The sequence below is a fragment of the Ictalurus furcatus genome, chromosome 19, assembly GCF_023375685.1.
Source record: "Ictalurus furcatus strain D&B chromosome 19, Billie_1.0, whole genome shotgun sequence".
Lineage (NCBI taxonomy): Eukaryota > Metazoa > Chordata > Actinopteri > Siluriformes > Ictaluridae > Ictalurus > Ictalurus furcatus.
Window position 1 is genome coordinate 20,389,570 of NC_071273.1, and position 24,304 is coordinate 20,413,873.

The following is a 24,304-nucleotide window of genomic DNA, read 5'->3' on the forward strand; positions in this document are numbered from 1 at the left end:
CCGACTTATCGACCCCTCACGGGTATACTATAGACCCTCATCGATATCCTTATCGACCCCTCACTGGCATCATCGACAGTTTGCAGAAACACTGTGGGCTTCTGTAATAGCAAATCAGTCGATATCTAACCATGAAAAGACCCTGAAACTGAATGTGACTTGGGATGTGTGTGTACATACATACATATATATATATATATATATATATATATATATATATATATATATATATATATATATACACACACACACACATATATTTACAATATTTCATTTCGATATAAAAAATATGAGCATTTCTTTATTTGTTTGCTTATTTATTTATTTATTTACATTTTGTAGATTACCAACACTTGGGTAGCCAATAAAAATTTTACAAAAGATACATAATGAAGCATTAATTTCCTGTTGCAAAAACACTTTTATGCTAAAATCTATATAGCATACACAGCAATTAACAACTGTGTTGATTAAAGAAAATTTCCATTAAAAAACAATGAAACTATTGCTCTTTAAAGCAGTTTAAAACTGTATTTTAAATTACATTACATGATGCCATGTTATGATTGATTATGTGTGCACCTCTTTAATTTAACGCCCACTAATATAGTCTGTGTGTCAGCAGACTTCGTCTAATATGAAATAACGGTTCCACCCATGAAATGTAATTATGTTTTCATTTGTGTGTTTAAGTTGTTAAGATATTATTATATTTATGTTGTTACTGTACTGTTTGATTTAGTTGAAGTCTGAGCATTTTGATTCCACAGTGGAGCAGTGTTTTATAAGTCTAAAAAGGAAATAAGCAAACTGTATGGGAATAAATAAAAAATGCAAAGACCTATACCCTGAAATGGACTGGTGTCCGATCCAGGGTGTATTCCCACATTGGGCATAGTTTTCCCAGCATAGGCTTTGGATTGAGTGGATTGAATGAATGGAAAGACCTTCTGTTCTTATCCAGTTATTGGACAATTATCTTGCTGCAATCTTAAAAATTAATGAAATGGATGAATTCCTCAATCCATCCATCCATCCATCTATCCATCCATCCATCCATTCATATGTCATGTATCTCTTACATTCATGCATATAGCTCATGTCTTCAGTAGTACTTCGTAAACTTAAATATGCTTAAAATTCTGAAAGAGTTATAAATTCAACACATACGATTATTGAGAGAGCGAGTTTTCTTATTTTAGGTCTCTCACACTGTGCTGCTACTTGTTGTCCTGTTTTGTCATTATTTTCCCTACTGAAATATAGTAATAAATTACAAAACCAAGGAGCAGCTTCAGCCAAAGCAATGCATTGTTCAGCCAGACAGCAAAATCTGAAGGTCTTCAATTATGAAACCTTCCTGAAATCGTCCTATTATTCAGTTTAATTTGAGTTGTATAGCACTTGTAACAAAACAGCTTTGGGCAGCACCACCTCACAGCTCCAAGGTCCCTGGCCCGATCCTGAACTCAGGTTATTGTCTGTGTCTGTGAGTTTTGCATGTTCTCCCTCCCAAAAACATGCCAGTTAGTTGAATTGGCAACTCAGTTGCCTCAGTTGTCAATGCGTGTACATGGCGTGCATGGTGCCCTATGAAGAACTGGTGTCCCAACCAGGGTGTATTCCCACCCCAGACACTCCAGGTATAGACTCTGGAAATCCGGATGAAGATTTATATCCCTAATGAGCAAGCCAGAGGTGACAGAGGTGAGAATAAACTCCCTGAGACGAGATAAGGAAGAAATCTGGAGGAGAACCAGAGTTAAAATGGAGCCGAGCATCACCAGATAGTGGATTTATAAATCATTTTGTACTAAGTATGTTTACAGGATGTTCAGTCTGAGCAGATTGTGAATAAGAGTCTTATAATCACAGTACAGTCTTTATTATTACAGCAGCAGATCCAGATGAGATTATGCCCTGAAGCAATGGTGAGACTTGGACGTAAACTGTAACACACGGATAATGGAGCACTACCAGTGAGTAACGTATGCTGTCTCTCTCTCAGACACAGATGAGTGTTCCATGGGTACAGATGACTGCCACATCGATGCTCTGTGCCAAAACACCCCAAAGTCTTTCAAGTGCATCTGTAAGGCTGGTTACAGGGGAGACGGCAAGCAATGTGAAGGTGGGTTTTCATTCTTCACATGTAAATGCATCCCTGTACAGAAATTTACATGCTTATACTCTCTCTTTATTTTGCTCTCGTACTTTATTCAGTGTGGGTTATACAGCTGTTCCCCAGCTCCTGCTGTGGGACTTAATTAGTGTGGAGGAAATGGGGTGTGAGGATGGTGTGAGGTGCTGCCCCAGCATTCACACCTCCAGCCCCTTTTCTGCCTGAGAGCACAGCACAGCTTGAGCTAATGCATGTACACACACACACACACACACACACACACACACACACACACACACACACTCACACACACACACACACACACCTTAATTACTCTTGTGCACTTACATACTCACATAATGATACATAACAGGACAACATATTGTATGAGGCACACACATTTGTGCATTGCATTCTGACAAATTTACTCATGTGTTCACACAGACACATCTGCACACACATCTGCAGACTCTAGGCCATTCATGTCCATGCAATATGCATCTATAGCCATAATGACACTGTGAGCATATTTGATTCCAGCAACTGATGCGCATTATCACTTTAAGCAAAACCTTACTTTTCCCTATAAACTCATGACTGGACAATAAAATATTTCTTTATTTGGTTTAGCATTCACCTGCCTTCATGTACACACACACACACACACACACACACACACACACATTTTGCATGTGAAAAAAGCTCTCCAGTAGAGCTCAGTGTTTTATTTTGAGAGCGAAAAAGAAAGAAAGAGCAATACTTAGATCGTTAATATCACGACAATCTGCATTCGACATCTGTGTATTCTGGATTATTCTTTCTCTCGTTCCTCTTCCTTACCCAGATGTTTAGAGCTAATGTTTCAGGAAGTGAGGAAATGTAATTTCTATCTATTATGGAACCTGAAACCCATTTCAGCTCCATTAATGAATTAGGAGGATTTGAAATGGAATTGAATCAGGCCGTGCTCGGGACAATATTCCCGATGCTGATGTCTGAGGGTAGAACAACCCATCTTTTATTTCCTTATTTCCTGTAAGGAACCAGACGAAATGTTCTGGAGCTTTCACGAGCCAGTTCCTCCCACCTTAAAAACCACAGTCTACGTGCCACAGAAGTGCGAGGATTGATAGCTTTGCTCCAGTATGAGTGCAAATCTGTGTGATGTACGTGTAGGTCAGTATTTCTGTTCTTCTGTTTGTCTTGCTCTTATTTTCTTCCTTTCTCTGTGGCTAGACGTACACAAAGGCTGGTGTGTCGTGGAAAGGAGGTCTAAAGCAAGAGCTCAAATTGAAGCCCTTCATGTTTAGCTTATGTTTGGAAGCTAAGTTAAAAGAATTACAGAATGCTCCAACTTATTGTTACTTCGTCACATCGCCTGCTTACACAGTAACGTCCTCGGCTCTGAATGTAAAGAGCTCCGAGACACCATGGTGTTGATTAGCGGTAGGAAGTCGTGGCACGCTTTGGCTTTTGTGGTCGAGCATGTGGTGTCTCCGGGACTCTGTGATACTACACAGGCTTCCGATGTGGATCCAGAGTTGGGCACTGTATTTTGGCATGCAAACAGAAACAACTCGCAGACAATTTATGGCTCATTTTGGCGCCAACTTCAGACAATGAGCCTGTACACTAGATTATTCCTGTTACACGGGTGATTCCACTATTTAGCCATTGAAACTCTTTCTTTTCAACACCGAATCTAAGAAAACACACACTTTTCTATTTATAATATGTTAACCCATCTCATTTTTTACAAAGTTTATTTGCTGACAATGGTTGCATTTGACAGTTTTTAAATGAGAAACAGGATTTTTTTTAGATCATAAATCTAATGATATAAGGACATAAAGGACATTCTAGTGATTTCCTTTAAAAAAAAAATCTATAAATCAATTTATTTACTAATGGATCAATCGATTGATTTATTGATTGAACTTACTGGATAATTACTAGAGTAATCTTTCAAATTGACCTCGTCAAGTGATATCACAATATCATTTAAAATAAAGAAAAAAGAACTTACTTTCCTTCTTCCCATAATCTTCAGGAACGTCTGATGGTGCAACTTCCTGTTGAACATGACTTGTGGATATTCCAAATATTTCATAGGGGTGAACCCAGGTAACAGGGTTGAGTAAATATGAGCTAAAATGTAAATGTTTCATTAACTGTCGTGGACGACTCATGGAGAATGATGTTCAAGCATGAGATGTTAATTAGATTCATAGATTAATGCAAAATATGATCTTTCAAGTATATTAAAGTGCGCTAGAACGAGTCAATAGAGCATCCATATTATTACTAAAGTCATGGAGTTTTATTAGTTCTTCTGGCAGTGTTTAACAATGACTTTAAATCAGTCATGAAATATACTTAATCATCAGAAGAGGTTATTTGGTGGGTGAACGAGTAGCCTCTCCTCTCCTTCTGTATTGCGATCATTGTTTTGAATTATTTTCCATCGCTGTCTTTTTTCTCATGCATTGGAAATATGTGAACTTTTCTTGCTCTTGTCACTCGTTGATTGGAGGATTGAGATGATCCAAATGTCATGCGCTTTTATCTGAGCCTGTATTATGTATTTTGTGTTGTGCTATTGATGGACGATTTCTGAGGCGCAGAAATTTATGATATTCAGTCATGGGGAGTTCTACATAGTTGAATAACTTGCACAACAGGCAAGGACAAGGATTTTTTTTCCCTAGCGAGTGCTTGTGTAATATATTTTTTGCTCAGAAGTTGATTAATGTTCTATAACAGCAGCTCTGACAATAGTACCAGCTGCAAATCCCTGGTTTATATTAGAACAACAGCAGTTTCATAGGGACTTGTATGGCAGATGCTCCACATAATCTAAACTTAGGGATAAACAGATTAAAACACATGGTGTTATTTAACAAAAAAAAGTATAATTGTTGAAATGGTTTTAAGTTTGACGTTTTCTGTAAGGACTTTTTTGGGGATAGAGGACTTTGTACTTAGTCTTCTTCGAAATTTCTCAAGCTGTGTTTTTTGTATGTTGTTTTTTGTAGAGAGAAAAAAGTAAGGGTCAGTGAGGGAACAACTCTTTATAGTAGTTGTTTATAGCAGTTATAGCATCATATGTTATTCCACTTATAATGTAAGTGGAACTAACTAACATTAAATATACCTATAAACACAAAGGTATGATATCATTCTTCAATTGCTGTGGTTTAAGAGGAATAGATCACTGTATGAAGTGCTGTTATTGGAAAATAGTCTATTTCCGGGTGGAAACAGTCATTCCAATTCATCACACCACTCATTTGTTGATTATTGTCCTGTAACACCATGCGCTGTTATGTTTTATTCTTAACATATACAATACACCTAGGACCACTGTATCAGGTACACCAACCATATAAATATTTTGAAGCTGTCCATCAGCATGGTATGCTATTCTCTACATAGTGCTGGCACTGACATGGTATTTTCAAAGCAGCAAAATAAAATCGAATAAAGTAACATTTCATGTTAGGAATACAATATAGATCATTATTCTGAATGGCACTTATGCACTTTTGTAGAACCTTATTTCTCTGTTGAGAAACTGTATATAACTACAACAGACACATCTTTGACTCATATTCACGTTACATCAGATTCTAGGTACACAAAATTATACATTTTGTTGACAAATAAGTAATTTCAACATTGTATTTGTAAAACCCCTTTTAACAACTAATCGGTGGGCCTTCTCTTAATTTGCACATTGAATGCGTCTTGCGATGGCCATTATAATGATCACAGGGTGTGAAGGGGTTACATAAAGAGATAAAGGATAAAAAGATGCAAATGTGTACTGGTGCAGTTGGAGCAGCTGTGTCAAGAATAATGTGCATAGCACTAAATAGGTAGTGTGTACGTGTGCTGTTGACGAAGACTGGGCTTAATGCGTCGATTCAGGAGTGTTAGAACCATAACTAGCACTACACCATGCAGCTCGCTGGAAAACTCCAACAGTGTGTATAAATAAGAATAAACAATATTTACTCCAGCAATCTGCAATGAAAAAACAATCGATTTGTTAGGATTGAAATTGGCACATTAAATAAAATGGTGCAGCTGGGATGGATACGGTGTTGCCTTGGAGACCGTGTTGGAGAGATTGTGCAGTGTTATTGATTTTGTGTATAGATTAATGCACGGGCATGACTCAGGTCTCTCGGGCACAGAGTGCTGTCAACCTGTTGCTGCGACACATATACATTGAGACCTAAAATGTTCTTGTGTTACTCTAGTGTCAGTCTGGTGAAGAGGATTTCTTGCTTTTCAGTGTTAATGAGCGGTAAGCGGTCCTGCCTCAGGCCCTTTACTCTTAATGCTAAAGGGGATCTTCAAGGGTATGCCATTTATATCGTTGGTGACAGTTAAAGGGAAAAACCGGTGGCTCTGTTATGCTGTCTCCACTTTTCTCTTCAGAAAGAAGCATCGCCGCACATCATTACGTTCTTCTGACTGATCGTTTTGATGCTACGATGAAACATTTTTATCCTGGTAGGTGTAGTCTCTTTCAGGATAACCCCACCCCCATCCACAGGGCTCATCATTCAGTATGAAAATGATGTAAATCATATGCTATGGCCTTCACACTCACCAGATTTCAAACCAATTCAACACCAATGGGAGATTTAGGATCGATGTGACCCTTATCAAAACACCAACTGAAGGGAAAATCTTTTGAAAGAATGGTGTTCGATGCTCCAGTAGTGTTTCAGAAACTTCTCGATGCTAAGACACACTGAAGCTGTTCTGGTGGCTTGTGGCAGCCCAATACATTAGACATTAATTTCTCAACTGTCTGTGCATTAAATAAATGAAAGATACATACCAAAGCCGAAGAGACCCCTGTCACTCTATCATCACAGTGACCAGTGTTGGTGCTGTCTAGTACATTTTTTTTCTGAGAGTGATTGAAGATCATGGCGTAATTACTTCTGATCTATCTTTCATTTATTTACATCCTTTAACTACAAGCATTGCTTTAATTGCATTTATGATCACTCAATTAGTATAGTAGTGAAAACGATTTTATTGACCAAGTAAGACAGCTTGTTGATAATCGTGACATAATTTCATTTTCTTAACATGACATATATTTTTAATCGCTTCACATTGTACATATTTTTCAGAACTCACTGCTGTGTTTTATAGAAACACGATATACTAAGTCACCCTCTTGAACAGCATTAGTTTAAACCTTCAATTTTGGAAACCTACTGAGCTTCCAATCTTCCATTACCTACATGGTTCCTTAAGGTTCGTTCTGGTTCCTGTTCTTTATCAATACGTGTGTGGTGATCTATGAACTTATTGCATCTATGAACTTATGCCTGAAAAATTGTGTGTTTGGCCAAAATTGTGTGTTTCTGCCTCAACATCTCAACATAAGTATAATTTTAGCAAAATATCATGGCAACGTTCTTATTTACTTTTCAACCTTGCCTGGCTTTCTTCCTGCAGAGCTCATGTTGTGTAAGAAGCCAGTTTATAACCTGTGGTGGTGAACCTTGTTAAGAGTGAATGTCATGCTTTATTTAAGTAGCTGCATAGGTACCTTAACGAAATGGACATAAGCCTCAATAATTCAGTTTGTAATCCGTCAAAATGTCCAGTGATGCTAGAACTTTACTTATGATTGAGATATATATTCAGGAAAGTCTGTAGGCATTTCAAAAGTATATATAGTATAAAATGTCAAAATTTCACCATGTCAAGGGTTTCCCAGGCTGCCACACATCTACAAAAAAGGCCACGCCCCATTCCTGTTGAGTAGAGGTGTCTAATTTACCTGTTGAAATATTGTGTGTGTGTGTGTGGGTGTGTGTGTGTGTCATATTACCATCCATCTTGTAACTGCTGAAATCAGATAATGACTGAATTACTAGTATAAGCACAAGTAAGGACAATTTCTGTCTGCAAGACTGGTAAATGTCCTAGTCTCCGCTGAAGGGTGCCTCTGTGTGTGAGAGAGAGAACGGAATGAAGGGGAATGAAGGATAGACAGATAGAGAAAAAGAGGGATGTGGGATTATTAGTAGGCCATTGTCTGCCTGGTGTCTGTGTGTTCGTCACAGAGCTGCTGCTGCTCTGAGTGGCTGACTGAGCACCATCATTTACAAAATCCCCCCCTACCAGAGCAGGTCAGTCTGTCTCTGCTGCTTTATATAGTCCACACACACACACACACACACACACACACACACACACACACACATAAACCCTGCCACAGTAATCCCACCTGTATGCATTCTCTCAGCCACTCGTACCCACTCACACACTTATCTCACACGCATTATCCAGACATTCACACAGCACGGTGGTAGAGAGCCGGACGCATCACACCCCCCTCTTGAATTTTGCCATGGAGCAGAACTGCATTTTGACATAGGCGAGAGAATTATCTTCACAGAACCACTACATGCTGAGGCTGGGCCTGTGTGGCTGGGGCCAGGACAGTGGCTGAGAAAAATCTTATGAGGCACCTCACATTGAGCCTTGATGTTCTGAGGAGGAGCGACAGAGGGGGTGGAAGGAAGGTGTGAAGTTCGGATATGACAAGGCGATGGCCTGAGAGAAATGTGGATGAGAGAGTGCTTGGGGCTCCCTTCGCTGAGAAAACAGCATGTCCAGTCAAAACGAATCAAACCTGAGCCCAGTTAGGAAGAGGAAGAAAGTTCACGTTAGTGATGTGTCAGAGTCCTGTTGATTTTTAATCATCAGCACCCCTGTCCCTGTTTCACTTCAGTAAAGGCATTGTTAACAGTGCTGTTAAGTTCTCAAATATGTGTGGATTTGTTACAGCAGCTCTGACAGTAGTCCCGGCTTTAATTTAAATCACATATTAATGCACTTGTTCTAATACGTTATCATTTCTATAGAAGCAGCTAATTCACAGGGACTTGTATGGCTAATATTCCACATAACCAGATTAGAAACAAACATGCTAATCATTGACTACGTTTACATGGACAGCAATAATCTAATTATTGACCTTAATCTAAGTAAGGTAATAATGTGATTAAGGTGTTTACATGAGTCGCTTTTAGAATACTCCTGTCATGTACCCGTTTTACACGTTATTGATCATAATTAGATTAAGAGCCCGCGTCATTACGTCACCGCGCCACGCCGTCCGACGTCCCTCCAGAATTTCACGTATCAACATACAGTTCGTCCTCGTTATGGTACCGTATACAGTTTTGGGTGTTTTTATTAAAATTTTTTACGAATGCTTCAAGTGCGGTTAATTATTAGTCATACTATACATGCAAATAGACGACTGCTTGAAGCCGTGGGCTGCGTCTCAAATTGCATACTTACCTACTGTATAGTAGCCAAGATGCATATATTTTTCCCCACTACAGGCCTATAGTAGGCAAGTATACAGTTTGGGACACAGCCGAACTCTCTTGTTCGCCGTAAAACGTAAAACTGCCGTGTGTGATCGTGTCCTGTCGCAAAATGCGGTGAAAACGCTCACACGACGTTAATAGTGTGATTAAGGTGTTTACATGTCTGTAATGCACGTCCATAATACGATTAAAACAGGAGTAATCCACCTGTCTTTATTCGATTAGAGCTTAATTAGATTATGACCATAATTAGATTAAGGTTGCTATTTACATGGTAGTTTCTTAATCAAATTATGGTCTTAATTAGATTAAGAGTGGATTATTGTTGTCCATGTAAACGCAGTCATTGATATAAGTTTTCTGTCTTTTTTGGAGATATTCATTTAGATTTTTTTTTCTCCAGTGTCATCTAATTGTAACAGTCATAGATAAACTTGTAACTTTAGGTTTTCCCACATGGGAAAGTCTTCAGGACAGAGGAGGTTATACTTTGCAGATTCCCACTAACATGATAATGCATTTTTTGAGTGGCTGGTGAGGGAAGAACTGTTTATATCTGCTGTGACTGTGTATAGGTGTTTTACGGATATTAAATGTCTATAAATGGATTAAAGTGCAATGGGACATTCATCCATCCATCCATTTTCCATACTGAGTGGAACCCGATGTGATCTTCTGCTGTTGTAGCCCATCTGCCTCTAGTCACTGGTTGTGATGTGTTGCCCCATTGTGATGTTTGACGTGAACATTAACTGAAGCTCTTGAACTGCATCTGCATGATTCTATGCATTGCTCTGCTGCCACCTGATTGGATATTTGCATGAATATGCAGGTGTACACGTGTTCCTATTAAAGTGGTCAGTATTAAAGCAGGTATCTGCCAACAAATTAATCTGGTGATGTTCCAGTTTTTATGTGCGAATGGGACTTGTCCTTGTATAAGCATAAAAAAAGGGGCAGCCGGGAGCTGTCTGCTTGCTGCTGGCTGATGTCAGAAACAGCTCATGGGCAGGAAGTCCTATCTGCTAATGACCTCCTCCTCTCCTGACGCCTACGACCATGCCCCTAACACTCTACACAGCAACACATACACACACACAGAGGTTCCCTATGGACGCATTTTCATATCTCCTTTCCCTCATTTTCTTCCTGCTTTTTTTTTTCTCTGAGCATTTGTGCATTTGGGATTTGCTGTACAGCTTCCCTCTAAACATGCAAAACCAAAACAACAAGCTACAAAAACAAAACACAACAAAAAAAAACATGTTTACGGATTCTTTATGGGTGAGCTGGCTCTGGGTTTGACAAGGTTGTGTACTGTGACAGCACTTTTTGCTCCCAAAGTCATAAACTAGCACTCTTTGATGCGGAAACGAAATAAACAACATCACTGTATACGAGTGCGATTGGAGTTTGCGAATGTGTGTAATGAATGTTTACTACTGGTCAAAAGTTTAGACACCCTCCTTCTTTATTCTAATTTTTCCCCACATTTTAGAATAATAATAATAAAGTCATCAAAACTCTGGAGTAACACAAATGGAACTATGGGAATTATGTTGTGATAAAAAAAATCCAAAATAAATCAAAATAATTGAATATTTTAGCATCTTCAAAGTTAACGCCTTTTTTGTCTAGAATTTCCAGAAATGTATTCTTGGCGTTTTCTCAACTGATTTCTTGAGGAATTTCCCTGATATGTTTTTTAAACAGTATTAAAGGAGTTCCCACCTATGCTGGACTCTTATCGGCTGCTTTTCGGAATATTTCGCTCCGAGTCATCGGTTTAAAAATTAAAAAAAAAATTTTTTGTAAATAAAATGTAATCTATGTAACATGAATGAATGAATGTAATACTAATATCTTTCTTTTTTTATTTTTTAGATATGGACGAGTGCGATAATGACTACAATGGCGGATGTGTGCATGACTGCATCAATATCCCTGGTAACTACAGATGTACATGCTATGATGGCTTCATGCTGGCAGATGATGGACATAACTGTCTAGGTAAGAAAATTGCAGCTTGCTCTTCAGTGTGTGTTTACAAATATACAACTGCACATCCAGTTCGATTCCATTTGACTCATATAGCACTTTTAACAATGTACAATGTAAAAGATCAGCTACAGAGATCCAGAAATCTGGATATAGATTTAGATTGAGATGCTTAATGAGCAGGCCAGCGGTGACAGTGGAAAGCATGAGACGACATGAGGAAGAAACCTTGAGAGGACCCAGATTGGGGGGATTGCGAGGTATGTTCATGTACTATAGTTGTATATGAAGAGGTACATTGTATGCAATGTGCAAGCAGGGATTCTGACAGGACTAGATATGTAAAGAGGATGGCAGCATCCAAACATCCCAGTTTACCAAAACTCTCTATGGCCATAAAGCAGATCTGCAGATCTTTACCGAGGAGAAAAGTTATTAACAATAATCTTGACTAAACAAATAGGTTTTCAACCTAGACTTAAACAAAGAGTGTCTCGACCACTAATTTGAAAGCATATCTGTAGGAAAAGGCTCTTCTGCAGTCTTCATTATTCTAGGTACTAATAAAGAGCCTGATTTTACATTTTTTTTCCTATGGTGTAAAACTTAAAATTGATGTCTTACTTATAGCTAGTCATTGATGATTAAACATTTTAGCATGCTAGTTGCTTATCCGGACATTTGTAGTTTTATGTAGCTGGACCTTCACAAATTGTAGTTTAATATCACTGTTCTTGACCTATAACCTGTTGGATATGATCCCACCGCCCACTTTTTCTTTTCTATATTCTCCCTAATTTCCACCCATCAACCAGCTATCTCCTATCATACTAATCGGGAAGGGTAAAGGCTAAGGGCTGAAACATAACTTACGTATCAACACAAATGCTTCAACACAAATACACTTTGAGCTACATGAAGTAGATTTCATTTTTTGTGTTCAGAAATGTGTCATGGCAAAATTGAACAAATTTATAAAGCAAAATCCATAATGTAGTGCAAGCACAAGCTGCATTATGAGCATTGTGGCAAGGGGCTAGTTTCTCCTCTTCAGCTGTCATGTCGCAATTAATTCATCAGCTATATTTTACTCTTGCCATTTTTACTCTTGTATTGAGAATTTCCCCTAGATTATATCATGGTGCTGCAGGCCTATATGATTTCAGCTTACACCCATATGTTAGAAAACCAAACTTTGCCTCCGCCATACACATAGCTAGCCTGTCTCTCGTCCACTTTCTCTTGAAGAGTTTTTCTCTCCTCTTCTCTTTGCCAAGTGACCTCTCCAACGACCCCTCCGTAAGCGTAAACAAACACGCCTCTGTGCGCTTTGGGAAGTGCAGCCTCATCTAGCCCAGCTCCCTCATTCCACTCCCGCTGACAGAAGTCGGCCGGCAAAAAAAAAAAAAAAAACCCTCCCGATTATTTTCTTCTCTTTAAAATGTCACCTCAAGTGTCACCAGTGGCGCAATCGCATCCATTTCCCAGAATCCAACTGGCACGGAGGTTGTTTATGTTAGTGGTTAAAAATGGACTCGTGAAGGGAAAAGTCAGAGAAAATTAATAACTCACCATCGAATATTTATTTAAATGGTTTGAATGTGAAATTCCACAACTCTGACAGGCAGGACTAGTTTAATGTTTTAGGGGGCTTGCTGTGGGGGTTCAGGAATCTGTTGAAAAGTGAAATGTGTGTGGGTTTTTCATGCTGCGTATCTTCACATGCCCATTTTTTATTCGTTCTACAAGCCAATGCAGATTGATAGGTTGAAAGACGTGCCATGGTGTGTCGGTAAATGTCCATTATTGGACCAGTCTTTCTCCACATCATAACATTTGGTCAGTTCTGTTCTGAACCCTTGAATTGATTTGACCCCTAGATATTTTTTTGGTTTACATTAAAGTTTGATCTTGTTTGCGATCGTAATACTTGTCTTTCTACCGCTTTGAAAGCTCTGGCCGAAAACTGGACCATTAATGGCATCTTTTTTTTTTATGTCTTTCAAGCATCATTGTGCACACGGGGTTACCAAGAAAGTGATAGAGAGCGTGAGGAGTTGGAGGACAGCACGAGTAGCTTGGCGAAGGAGGACAAGCTTTGGACGACTCTGTCTCTCCTCCTCTCCTCCCTGCTCGATGAATCCAAAAAAATTGAAGACCTGGCAGTGTGATTGAGTTTCATTATGCTGACATCATCGTTTTATTTTCACACTCAGTAATGATGATAAATGTCCAAGCAGCACGGAACAACACGGCCCTTCCAGCTACCTTATGTCTCATGTCTCTGCTATGTCTCTGTCTTTAGTTCTCGTTCTCATTGTCGTCCTTTTTTTCAGTGACTCGTTTTTTTACATTCTGGTTTAATAGTATTGCAACATACTGAGTCCAGTGTCTTCTCCCTTTGCCTCTCAGTCTACTCTAACTAATGTCTCTGCTCTTTATTTGTATCTCTGTAAACATATTAAGGTTCATGCTCTAATTATCCTTTGCCACTCTCTCTCTGTTCTCTCTCTCTCTCTTTCTCCCATGTTCATCTTCCTGACATCTAATTTCTCTGATCTTCCCCAAAATATCGCTTTTCTTGCTCTCTCTCGGTAAGTTCTTGGTTATTTTGGCCGTCTGTCTCTCTGGAACAACTCCAGGCTGTTTCCACAGAAGCAACAGGCTTGTTCTCTATTTGACATCTTTATTGTGGAGTGTTTCAAATAGAAGACTAAATGGTGGCGCTGGGAACCAATACAAGACCTTAGAGGGCCAACACTGAAGAGAGCTCTGCTGTTTTACATCACCACCTTCTCTTTTTTACTATATGTCTCTGTTACTTTCCATCTTGCCTTTATCTTTGTCCTAGACAAAGCCCTAGTTTCAGATAGTGGTGCAAGCATGGCATACCGTACATTGATGCAGATGGTAACCTGGAGTAGAGCAATGTAGTAGTAGAAAGGGGTGGGGCAAGAATATATACATTAATAAGAGCTGTGTTTAGGTATGCTGCTGCAATATCCAATCAAATTAGTTTGTCACATTTTCTTTACAAAAAAATGAGTCACTTAGCAAACTGACATTTTCGTAATGACATCTTAGATTTCACTTTTTAGATTAAGTGATAGAAATAGTCAGCTGGTATGGAACGTAAAGCAAAACTTAGAAAATGACATTTTAATAAGATTTGTTAAACATTTTGTTCATGGGCCTATGCCTATCCCTAAGGGGCGGCCAGGTGTGGGCAGTGCCACCCTAGTGTGAAGCGTGAAGCATGGCCACCCATGAAAGACCATCGTTATTATTATTATTATTATTATTAGTAGTAGTAGTAGTAGTAGTAGTAGTAGTAGTAGTAGTCGATGCGGTTAACAATGTCACATGATATGTAACTGAATGACTTGCTAAATCTCGCTGTGATGGACCTGTATGAATGATAACAAACATCTCTGGGAAATTTGAAAGTTCATTTCATCATTGTCCAATAGCAAGTATCGTCAACAAGTATAATGTCATACAGTCACAAGCAATTTTAGCTAGCTCACACAGAAGCGAGCAATTCCCTCATCCCACTGACCACAACAAACAAACAGCTTACAAACATGCAAAATTGTTTTATTTTTACATTAACAATGTTCATTATTTGAAGGCATTACACTGGATTTATTACGTTTGTTATCAGTTACTGCTAGCTAATGATTTTGAATTTGTAAAGCTAGAGTAGTTCGTAAGATGTAGCCTAATGTTATGTTCGCTAAGACTTTTTGTACTGTAACTTGCTAGACGACAAACAAACGTTGGTTAACTGTGTGTCTTTTATGTCCGATGGGAATCCTACTCAGGCCACATGCAGGTAGGAGGAGCCACATTATGTTTTTTTGTTTTTTTAATGGATGTTAATTAGAAATTTTCCCCACCCGAATAAATGTATTGAGTCTAACCAGGCAACCCTATTGTAAAAGGTCTGACTAAACCTCTGCTTCTGTTTATTTTGTAAATTACCTCACTTTCTGTGCTTTATTTCAGATTTCACAACTCGTGTTACAAATAAAACAATTCAGTCATATGTATTTACTTAGTACTTGAGAGAAATTGACTGTTTATGCTAAAGTGAGGTAATGTAAACATCCACAAAATGGAGTCATGAGTAAAGTGACAGGATGTTCAAGCCTACACTTTGAAGTTCAGCATACAGTTCATTTGAATTTTGAATGTCACACACCCTTGCACGGCTCCACCCACATCGGTTCGGATGGGTTCATTTCTGATTGAGAGAAATTACATTTGGATTAAAATTGAGCTTTGAAGCTTTTAAATACGCTATCTCTGTAATTTCCCCTCTTCTGTTCCTGTAACATTATGTCTCAAAGGTTCTCAGCTCTTTAAACCATATTACACGGCTCCTGATAAATGATGTTCTCAGAGTTTCTCTGGAGTCTTTTACTTTTAGATGAAAATGGAAACATGTTGGTTGACCACTTAGTGATGAGAAGTTTATTTAAAACCACAATTTCCAAAATACCAATCTGGCTAATGAAGTAGGAAGACACTGCCTGAATTTGCAAGATTTCATTAATTGTTGGCTGCATTACCTGAATTTGTGTCACGATCTTGTCTTGATCTGAAAATTATTTATCTTCCAAACCTTTCCAGCACATTTCATTACCGATGTTGCACTCTGATGTGTATAACCTTTACCCCAAAGCATGTCATTCTAAACTAGGTTATTAATCACCAATAGCCTATTAAATAAAGACCAACAACAACACCTTCAGCCTCAGTGAAAATGCTAGGCTCTATACATAAATATGCAATTTGGAAGTGTCTTCATGTCCCCCACCATCCCAAATATCTTAATATCTCTAACATTAGCTAACATATCTATGCTGCTAGTTAACTCCTCGAAAACTGACTACGAGATATAGTTGGGATTTCATGCATTTATTGTTATTTAACCTCATCTTATATTGTTTATTTGTTACTTTAACAGTAGCTAATCTTTTTCAAGTTCACTTCAACACACGAGTCATCACTCATATTAGCTATGTTATCTGGCTAATTATCTGCTAGTACACTAGCTCACATTCAGCTATTTTGTTCATTACTGCTAGGTTTAGCTAGGCTAGGTTAGCTATTTAATATGCAGGTTCTGTGGCTAGTTTAACTAGTACACAGGTTCTGTGGCTCGTTTAACTAGTATACAGGTTCTGTGGTTAGGTTAGCTATTTAGTATGCAGGTTTTGTGGTTAGGACACCTAGCTAGTGTGCAGGTTCTGTGGCTAGTAGTTATCAAAGTTGTGGAAGTTATCACTAGAGCTGAGTTCATATATAATAATAATAATAATAATGATCATTATAATAATAATAATAATTATTATTATTATTATGCTACTTGTTTTTAAGTTAGTTCATGTATCCAGTCTAACATGCTAAAACTATAAGAAATCAATAATAAATATAATGAAGTTATATTTGTGCCTACTTGTGTGTTTTTTTAAAAATAGTGATTTTCACCACTATACAGTAACAAAATAAAAATCACGTTGTATTCCACCGACTGAGAGGATTTAGATCACCAGTCACCAGTGACAAACTTTCAATGACAAGTGAAATATTCTTGCCAAGTTTATTAAAGCTTAACCGTCCTCATAGTGGTTTTTACACACTGTTCTTCACACTCTCTGTAGTCTTCTCTATAGCCATCTTTTTCTCCGTCCTTCACTCATCAAGCACATCGTCACTGTCCTTTCATGTCAGACAGATGATGTCACCGTTTCCACTGAACTCAGGGGCAACACCAGTAACCAGCTGACTGACCACCATAAATGGACTCCAGTGGCATCAGTTGTCCTCATGCTAGTGTTGTGTAACACTCAGAGCATAACGTAGCCTGCGGAATTAAGAAGTAACGTTATTTTTAAAAGAGCTGCATCAACCATAGTTGAATTCATTACGGTGAATATTTTTGTGGAGTAACCGTGTGTGTTCAGCTTTTCTTAGAAATGTCCTCGCTTAGTAATGTGTTTGTTTTAACTGAGAACTTCACCTCCCCCTATCCCCAACGACCCCCCCCCCACCTCTTCACCCCCCACCCACACCCACACATAGCAGAGGTTCAGGTGAAACAGCCTCTCTGTGTGTTGGAGCTCATGTCGGAAGTCGTTTCACAGACTCCCAGATGCCACATGTCAACAAGTTTAAGCTCTAATTGATTTAAGATTGGCTAATGGGGAGGCTGATTAAAGGGTAATCTGGTGCAGTTCCTCCCCGTCTTTTTTCATTTCGATTCGTATTTATTTTCCCTGCCTGCGCCGGCAGCTGGACTCAATGTGTTGATCATTTGGCTGTTTTAATGAATGTCTGCACCGCTGCTGCAGCTTATCTTTTTATCTGCCTGTCTGTTTATCTTTAACCTCTTTTTTCATCTTCTCACTTACTTCAGCCAGAAAGCAAAAAGAATTTTTGTTTTGTTTAAAAAGAGAGAGAGAGAGAGAGAGAGAGAGAGAGAGAGAGATAGAGAGAGATTACTTTCTAGTCTTACTAGTAAAAAGCAGTGACTAGAATGGTGTCCTGGACAGTGCTGTGAAAAAGTATCTGATTTCTTCTGTTTTTGAATATATCTCATACTAAATAGTTTTCGATCTTCAAACGAAATACAACATAAAACAAAGGCAACCTGAGTAAACACACAATACAGTTTTTATTTTATTTCTTTTATTATTTTTATTGAAGCAAAAAAATAGTGCATGGTGGCTTAGTGGTTAGCATGTTAGCCTCACACCTCTAGGGTTGGGGGGTTCGATTTCCGCCACGGCCCTGTGTGTGTCGGCAGAGTTTGCATGTTCTCCCCGTGCTGCGGGGGTTTCCTCCGGGTATTCCAGTTTCCTCCCCCAGTCCAAAGACATGCATGGTAGACTGATTGGCATGTCCAAAGTGTCCGTAGTGTATGAATTGGTGTGTGAATGTGTGTGTGATTGTGCCCTGCGATGTATTGGCACCCTGTCCAGGGTGTACCCCACCTTGTGCCCCATGCTCCAGGTTCCCCGCGACCCTGTAGGATAAGCGGTATGGAAAATGGATGGATGGATGAAGCAAATAAAAAATTATTCAACACAATGTGAAAAACTAGTTGCTCCCTTAAACTTAAAATCTGGTTGTGCCGCCTTTAGCAGCAATAACTGCAACCAAACGCTTCTGATAACTGGAGATCAGACTTTCAATTACTTCTAGGCTTAGGACTTACTCCTACGCTTTGGATCGTTGTCTTGCTGCATAATCCAGCTGTACTTGAGTTTCAGCTTACTAACTGAAGACTGGATGGACATTCTCCTTTAGGATTTTCTGGTAGAGAGCAGAATTCATGTTTCCCTCAATTACTGCAAGTTGCCCAGGTCCTGAAGCAGCAAAGCATCCCCACACCATCACACTGTATCATGTTCTTTTTGTGAAATTCTGTGTTTGGTTTACGTCAGATGTACCCGGACCCCTGTCTTCCAAACAGTTCCACTTTCGACTCCTTATAAATCCACAGAACATTCTCCCAAAAGCTTTGAGGATCATCAAGGTGTGTTTTGGCAAAATTCAGACGAGACTTAATGTTCTTCTGGGTCAGCAGTGGTCTTCACCTCACCACTCTTCCATGGATGCCATTTTTGCCCAGTGTCTTTCTGATAGTGGAGTCATGAACAGTGACCTTTATTGATGCAAGAGACTTTTGTGACTTGATGGATGAGTAGTTACTGTGCCCTTGGAGGAATTTTGGATGGTCAGCCACTTCTGGGAAGGTTCACTACTGTGTCCAGTTTTTCCATTTGGAGATAAAGGCTCTCACTGTGGTTCTTTGGAGTCCCAGAGTCTTAGAAATAGCTTTGTAACCCTTCCAAGACTAATGTATTTCAGTCTTCTTCCTCATCATTTCTGGAATTTCTTTAAACTTGGTCATAGTGTGTTACTGGGTAAGACTTTTAACCAGCTTTACACTGTTGTAAAAGTTCTATTTAAGTGTTGATGTGATTGAACAGGGTTTGCAGTAATCAGGCCTGGTTGCGTCTACTCCAGCTGAACCACATTTTGAATACAGCTTCATAGATTTGGGGAATTAGTAACTATGGGGGCAAATACATTTTCACATAGTTCACACAGGCTCAGTTGGTAGTGGATTACTTTTTTGCTTCAATAAATAACATTATCATTTAAAAACTGTATTTTGTGTTTACTCAGGTTACCTTAGTTTTATATTAGATTTTCTTTTAATTTCTGAAACAATTTAGTATAAGATATACACAAAAACAGGAGAAATCAGGATGGGGCAAATACTTTTGTATTCCTTTCCAACAGCAACGTGCATTATGGGTCTTCTGTACTTGATAAGACACATTTTTGTGTGACACACTTTTTATGGCTCAGCTTGTTTCTCAGATTGTTTAATAGACACTTTGTTGCTATTTTATTTCCTCTATTGTAGTACAAATACTGTATGGATTTTTAATAATTCATTATCACATTATAACTTCTTATCACACTGGCACCCTGTCCAGGGTGTACCCCGCTTTGTGCCCGATGCTCCCTGGGATAGGTTCCAGGTTCCCCGTGACCCTGAAAAGGAGTAAGCGGTAGAAAATGGATGGATGGATGGATGGAACTTCTTATCACATCTACTCTTTTGATGTGAAAGATGACTGCATTATATAAAAACAAGGTAAAAGTCTCCTGAGTGGCGCAACAGAAAAGCATTCGCGTTCTGGTCTGGAGATCACGACTCTGGAGAGTTCTGACAATGCCATAGCCACCCAAAATTGGCCGTGCTCTCTGGGTGGGAGGGATGTTGTACTCTTCTCTGCCCTGTCAATCACAATGACACTAGACAATCGTGGGCATGTGTGAGCTCATGTATGAGGAAGAGGGCAACAGTTTGAAAGTTCGATGCAGTCAGCTGGACTCAGATGCCTTGGACGAAGTAGGTGTTAGTCTTCAACCTCCTTGGTGTGGTAGCTGTTGTCTGGTTGGCGGATGAGAATCGGCCACCAAGCTCCATAAAGTCTTTTAAGATAAAAATACATCAATATAAGGAATCTATAATATATAGGATGTGGGGTTTTAATACAGATCTTGATAGACATCGTGAGAATGTGATCCAGAATCACTCAGTCATTACTCAGGCAAAAAGAATTAAACTATCGGTAGACAAGGCCAAAGGGTAATTCAAAGACTAATCCAAAGCCAAAGCAAAGGTCTAAAACACAACAGTGCAGTCAGCAATAACAAAGGCTCAGAAATTCCACACATGCTAGGAATGGCAAGACTTCACAATGAGCTAGAAAACATAAGCTGTTTAAATAGTCTAGAACCTGGAAGTAACCAGGAAGTGATACTAGAGGAGAGGAAATGTCCTGAGCTCTCATTACAGTTTCATAATTACAAAGCCATAAATTATTATTATTTGTTTTGGAATGAAAGGGTTACAACTTTTCTGTTGATCATATTTGGTATTTGGAGGCAACATGGCATGAAGCCAGTATACAGCATTACGGACTGAAAACACTTAAGTCAGTTTGTGTAATAGTAATACCACATCATTCTTATTATTCCAGTGAGGAGACCTTGTGATATTGTATTTCTGAATTGTCGAGCTATTGATAAAATTTTAGATTTTGGTGCTCTCATGTAATATCATGTGGACAGCGCATGACTGTAGGCTACAGCTGCAGCCTGTTCACTATATAGTTCATAATCAATAGGTTAGCATCCAAATTATTTACCTTATAGGGTACAGAATACCCATAACTCACTTTGCCTTTTGTAGAGAAAAGGAATTAAGGAGGCGGTATTTCAGTCTTTTTAAAATATTTTTTTCATTTCTTGGCGGTGCGTTCCATCAGCATCGTTTGCATTCTCTCTGTCTCCCCTTGTTGTGTCACGTCGTTCCCGATGCCTTTTCCAAATTAAAGTTTACACAAGTGCAATCAAGCAAAACAAAATCAGTCTAGTTTAAACTTGCTCTCAGATGCCAGATGTTTGACAGTATGAGCTTTAAATGTTTGACAGTATGAGCTTTAATTGAAAGATGACAGCTGAAATGTTGTTTTTATCTTTTTTTTTTTAGAACAAGCAAAAATTGCTGTCTGTCACATTAACTATCCGTTTTCATTCACGCATTAGACAGCGAGATCTGCATGAGCCGAGGCCACACATTGCAGTTCCTCACCACCCACTGTACTGTAGTGCAATGCTTTTTATACGTCATCTCATATAGGTTTGTGTTCACTTAGGAAATGGCAATTTATATTTCCCTGGATTGTTGCTGTATGATATGCAGTGGCACCATGTTTTGAATGAGATCTTATTTCAAGTACAAGACATGAGATGTGCTTGGCTGTGTGTGTGTGTGTGTGTGTGTGAGAGAGAGAGAGAGAGAGAGAGAGAGAGAGAGAGAGAGAAGGACACCTCTGGGGAAAACAGCATAAAGATAGGCCTTCTCTCCTTTTTCCAACTCCATTCCACCACTTGCTCGGACAGTAAAGGCCTTGCTGTCTTGGCTCCATTAACGAGTCGCCCTACTGAGCCTAAAATAAGAGTCATGTCTCCAGGTAAAAACCAAGGGCCACATAATAAACCCCTGTTACCAAATTAGGAGCCTGTGTGTGTGCGTGTAAACTGGTGTTTGCATATTACTCTTTTTATGAGGGTTTGTGTATCCGTGTGGGTTTGAGAGAATGCCAGTGACACGGATGATACTGTAACCTATAGCAGTGGCGCTTGCCCCGTCTGCTTGTATGTGATGCCACACGGGAATCTGGTGTTTGTCCATAATCTGTGCTCAGAACAAAACATTAGCAGTGTAATCCCAGCTGTAGAAGCTCATATTGGACAGTGAGTCTAGCTTTGGTGTTGCTCTTTTAGCCTGCAGTGGCTGTTGTACTGCTGTACCGGAGGTGCTAACAGCCATAAAGCACTTCACACACACAAATAATGAGCAGCTCCAACACTAGAGAGCTCATCAACCTTATTGCCTTTCAGTGCACTCTTAACAAAAAGGGGCTCACAGCATACTTACTTAAGTAGACACAGATTCAGTTGCATACATACACCCACACACATATAGTTGAGTGTAAAAGTTTGTGTACTTTTGCATAGGATAAAATAAATATTGTCACGAAGATGATCACAAGAGTACTTTGTAAGAGTACATAAAAACCATTACTTAACACAGTAGTAACTGTTAAAGATTAAGTCTATTAACCACTGAATAATGATAGTAATGATAACAAATATTCTTTTTTATTATTATTATTATTATTATTATTATTATTATTAAGCATTTCAAGTACTCACCCGGCATGCTGGTATAGGAAAATCATCAACGACAGAGTGATGGATGTGGCCTGAAATAAGTCGGAGTTAATGTTTCCACCACAAAGTTCATGGTTTTCCTATAACAGTCCTGAAGTGTTCTATTCATCATATATAACAGCAATCTGCCAACAGTTACAAGAACAACCCATCATATTTCCTATCCGTTTTATATCGGTACATCACCGAAACAAATTAGTTCCTGCTATCACTGATGTCAATCTTTTTGCTTTCTCTCATGAAGGTTATAAAGAAAATAAAAAATAAAAATAAAAGACTTTCCAATGGCGCCACTTACCGACGGGTGCAAAGCGCTGACACTGGAGACTCCTTCCATAAATGTTCCATAAGCATCACCTTACAGAAATCCATATCTTTGTTAAATAACACATTTTTAATCGATTTATTATTAGATTTAGGTTAAGCCCATGTGTAGTTTGTTATAGAAATAATAACGTACTAGAATGAGCGCATGAATATAAACCTGCTGTCAAAGCTGCTATTATAGAAAATGAATCAACACCTTCTTTCCAGTCAGAACCGAAAATGCAAAAGCACTGTGGTATAAAATAAAACAAATCTGTGAATCGAACCCTTCACACATCAACAATCTTACTAATAATCACATATCCTCAGAACTTATCTACTCTCACAAAGTCTATCAGAGAGAGTACACATCCTGGCAGCGAATCAGTGTTTGGTCTTTAGCTCTTCACCCAGAACCTTATACCATAGTAAATCAGATGGCACTGTAAACCCTTTTATAGCCAAAAAAAGCAAAACTTCACCATTAAATGAAACAGATGACTATATTATGACTATAATGAAACAGATGACATTATTTGCCTTCATTTTCCTTCAAAAACTGTTGTAACAAGTTAAAAACGCTATAATGCATAACGTATTGTATAGTTCAAACGCACACATTGTTTAAGTCCCCGTGAAGTGCCTTGAAACATGCAGCGCTATTCGATGTGTTGACGTAATCTCCACTGAAACAGGAAGCCAGGGCGGGACATATTGAGTAGCTCCTCCCCCCTTTTAAATAGCCAATAGTGTTTAGCTTACCTCACAACCCGGGCTAAACCGTACTTGACAGTTCGTACCATGGATTTTTATAATGTTGAGGACGGGACATTTCAGATTCTAGAGAGCATTTGATTGTACAGAAAATCTGATGAGAAGCCGAAGTACAGAATGATGTCTTCAGAATTGTTTATCCGTATTGGTGATAGAGAGAGAGACTCTAGCTTATAGATAACCTTAAAGCTAACATAGTCATACTAAAAGCCACAAAGCATCCATTTTGATGTCATGGGGACTTTAAATGTTGTTTTCTCTGAACCAATGAGATTTTACTGAGCCCAAAGGAAATTGTGACAACACAAGACAAAGAAATTCAGATTCTTGAAAAAAAAAGCACAAGTTATGCACATTTATCATTACTGCTTTTAGCAGATATCAGTGATGTTGT

The 24,304-nt window shown here is 38.8% G+C and overlaps 1 protein-coding gene across 2 annotated transcripts in view; it reads left to right on the top strand.

Moving 5' to 3' along the window:
* Positions 1-24,304, top strand: part of scube1 (signal peptide, CUB domain, EGF-like 1) — a 95,671-nt gene that overhangs the window by 569 nt on the left and 70,798 nt on the right. For both annotated transcript variants that reach the window (XM_053650675.1, XM_053650676.1), the window contains exons 2-3: positions 2,009-2,131; positions 11,386-11,511. In XM_053650675.1, coding sequence (XP_053506650.1) covers positions 2,009-2,131; positions 11,386-11,511 — 249 coding nt within the window. The remainder of the gene's footprint in view (positions 1-2,008; positions 2,132-11,385; positions 11,512-24,304) is intronic.